The sequence below is a fragment of the Nicotiana tabacum genome, chromosome 4 (assembly GCF_000715075.1).
Source record: "Nicotiana tabacum cultivar K326 chromosome 4, ASM71507v2, whole genome shotgun sequence".
Taxonomy (NCBI): domain Eukaryota; kingdom Viridiplantae; phylum Streptophyta; class Magnoliopsida; order Solanales; family Solanaceae; genus Nicotiana; species Nicotiana tabacum.
This window is the reverse complement of record NC_134083.1, coordinates 95,148,327-95,150,647: the sequence shown is the minus strand read 5'-3', so window position 1 is coordinate 95,150,647 and position 2,321 is coordinate 95,148,327. Positions and strand designations below refer to the sequence as shown.

Genomic DNA, 2,321 nt, shown 5'->3' with positions numbered 1-2,321 from the left:
AGAATTAGGGGCATCATAATTAGCAGTATAGACCAGCACAACAGCAATACAATAACAACAACAATCCTGGAGCTATGCGACCACAGGGTCAAGTTGTGCCTTACCAATGGCAACAAGGATACAATCAGCAAAATCTGCAGCTAGCTTATCAACAGCCTCAACAACAAGAGATAGTTAGACAAGATGATGGGTTGTCTGAAATTAAAATAATGATGCAACAACTGATTGGGTCCAATGGGAAAATGCAAGAGAAGGTTGAACCACACGACTCAGTGATAAAAGGCAATGTGATTCAATTAGGGCAGATATCTATAGCTTTGAATAATCATCCCCAAGGGACACTACCTGCGGACACACATGTCAATCCGAAAGAGCATGGGCTGAAGCAGCTGATGGCGGTAAATTTGAGAAATGGTAGAGATCTTGATTTAGAGCGAGAAATTGATCGCGAGAACCGACCAACTGAGATACTTGTGCCATTACCAATTGAGGTAGATGAGTCAACTAAGCTAACTGAAGTAGGAGTGCAGCCAGCTCAAGAGGAACTGAACAAAAATAAAAGAGGTTGCAAAGGAAACTGAGAAAGTGCAAGAAAAGGCATTAGAAAAAGTGTCTGATCAAGATCTAACTCAAGTCACAGGAAAGAAGCGATCACCAACACCCTCCCCGTAGAGGTTGGCCAAATATCAGAAGGATAAGAAATATAAGAAATTCATGGAGATGTTGAAGCAGATCCAGGTGAACATTTCACTGATTGATGCCTTAAGGGAGATGCCCGGTTATGCAAAAATGATGAAGGACTTGATGTATCGCAAGTTTGACTTTCAAGACTTGGCAATTGTGACACTAACCCAGACTTGTAGTGCTGTTATAATAAGACCTATAGCGAAGAAGCTATTCGACCCAGGGAGTTTCACAATTCCGTGCACCATATGCAGCGATGCTTTTGCCAAAGCATTGTGTGATTTGGGGGCGAGCATAAACCTGATGCCCTTGTCTATATATAAAAGGTTAGGCATTGGAAGGGCAAGATCCACATCCATGTTACTACAGCTAGCCGACCGAACGGTGAAGAGGCCATCAGGTATACTTGATGATGTACATGTGCAGGTTGGAAAGTTTGTGTTTCCGGCAGATTTTCTCATTCTGGACTGCTAAGTTGATGAAGAGATCCCCATAATTTTGGGGAGTCCATTCTTGGCCACATGGAGAGCTTTAATTGATTGTGAAACTGGGGAGCTAAAGATGAGACTAAACGATGAAGAAATAATGTTCAATGTGCAAAAGTCTATGCGGCGACCCAGTAAGTTTGCTAACTGCTCTTTGATTGAAGCCGTGGATGTGATTCTGGAGGAGGAAAATGAGGCACTGAACACAAAAGACCCTCTAGTAGCCTGCCTGATAAACTTAGAAGAGGTAGATGGTGAGGACTTGGCAGAGTGAGTTTTGGCTCTTGAAGGGCAAGGATACTAGAAAAGAGAGCTCGAAATTGATCCTTTACACTTACAAGAAAGAAAGACTCCTCCAGTTATGCCATTAATTGTAGAGCCACTATATTTGGAGCTAAAATTGTTACCGTCTTACCTCAGGTATGCTTTCTTAGGACCTAGTTCGACATTTCCTGTTATTATCTCATCTGTTTTGTTAGATGTGCAAGTAGAACAAATTTTGCAGATTCTGAAGGAGTGTAAGACTGCAATTATGTGGACCATTGCAGACATAAAAAGTATCAGTCCAACATTAGGTATGCATAAGATTCTACTGGAAGATGGGCACAAACCTTCTAGAGAACATTAAAGAAGGCTGAATCTCAACATGAAAGAAGTGGTGAAGAAAGAAGTGATCAAGTGGTTAGATGCAAGAATCATCTTCCCCATCTCTGACAGCAACTGGTCAGCCCAGTTTAATGTGTGCCAAAGAAGGGTGTAATAACTGTAGTGGAAAATGATAACAACAAGTTGATCTCAACAAGAATAGTTACAGGATAACGAATCTGTATGGATTACAGAAGGTTGAACAAGGCCACCCGAATAGACCATTTTCCACTGCCTTTAATTGATCAGATGTTAGATAGATTGGCGAGGAGGTCCCATTTTTTCTTCATGGATGGATACTCGGGGTATAATCAGATCTCTATTGCCCCGGAGGATAGAGATAAAATGTCGTTCACCTGTCCGTATGGCATCTATGCCTTTTGGAGAATGCCGTTTGGCCTATGCAATGGACCCGCCACATTCCAATGGTGCATAATGGCTATGTTCACAGATATGGTAGAGGACATAATGAAGGTTTACATGGATGACTTCTCGGTGGTGGGGAAC

The 2,321-nt window shown here is 42.1% G+C and overlaps 1 protein-coding gene across 1 annotated transcript; it reads left to right on the top strand.

The window, feature by feature from the left end:
• Positions 1-714: 714 nt before the first annotated feature.
• On the top strand, positions 715-1,158 carry LOC107812451 (uncharacterized). The gene has a single exon (XM_016637550.2). The coding sequence runs from the start codon at positions 715-717 to the stop codon at positions 1,156-1,158; it is 444 nt and encodes a 147-aa protein (XP_016493036.2).
• The last annotated feature ends 1,163 nt before the right edge of the window (positions 1,159-2,321 follow it).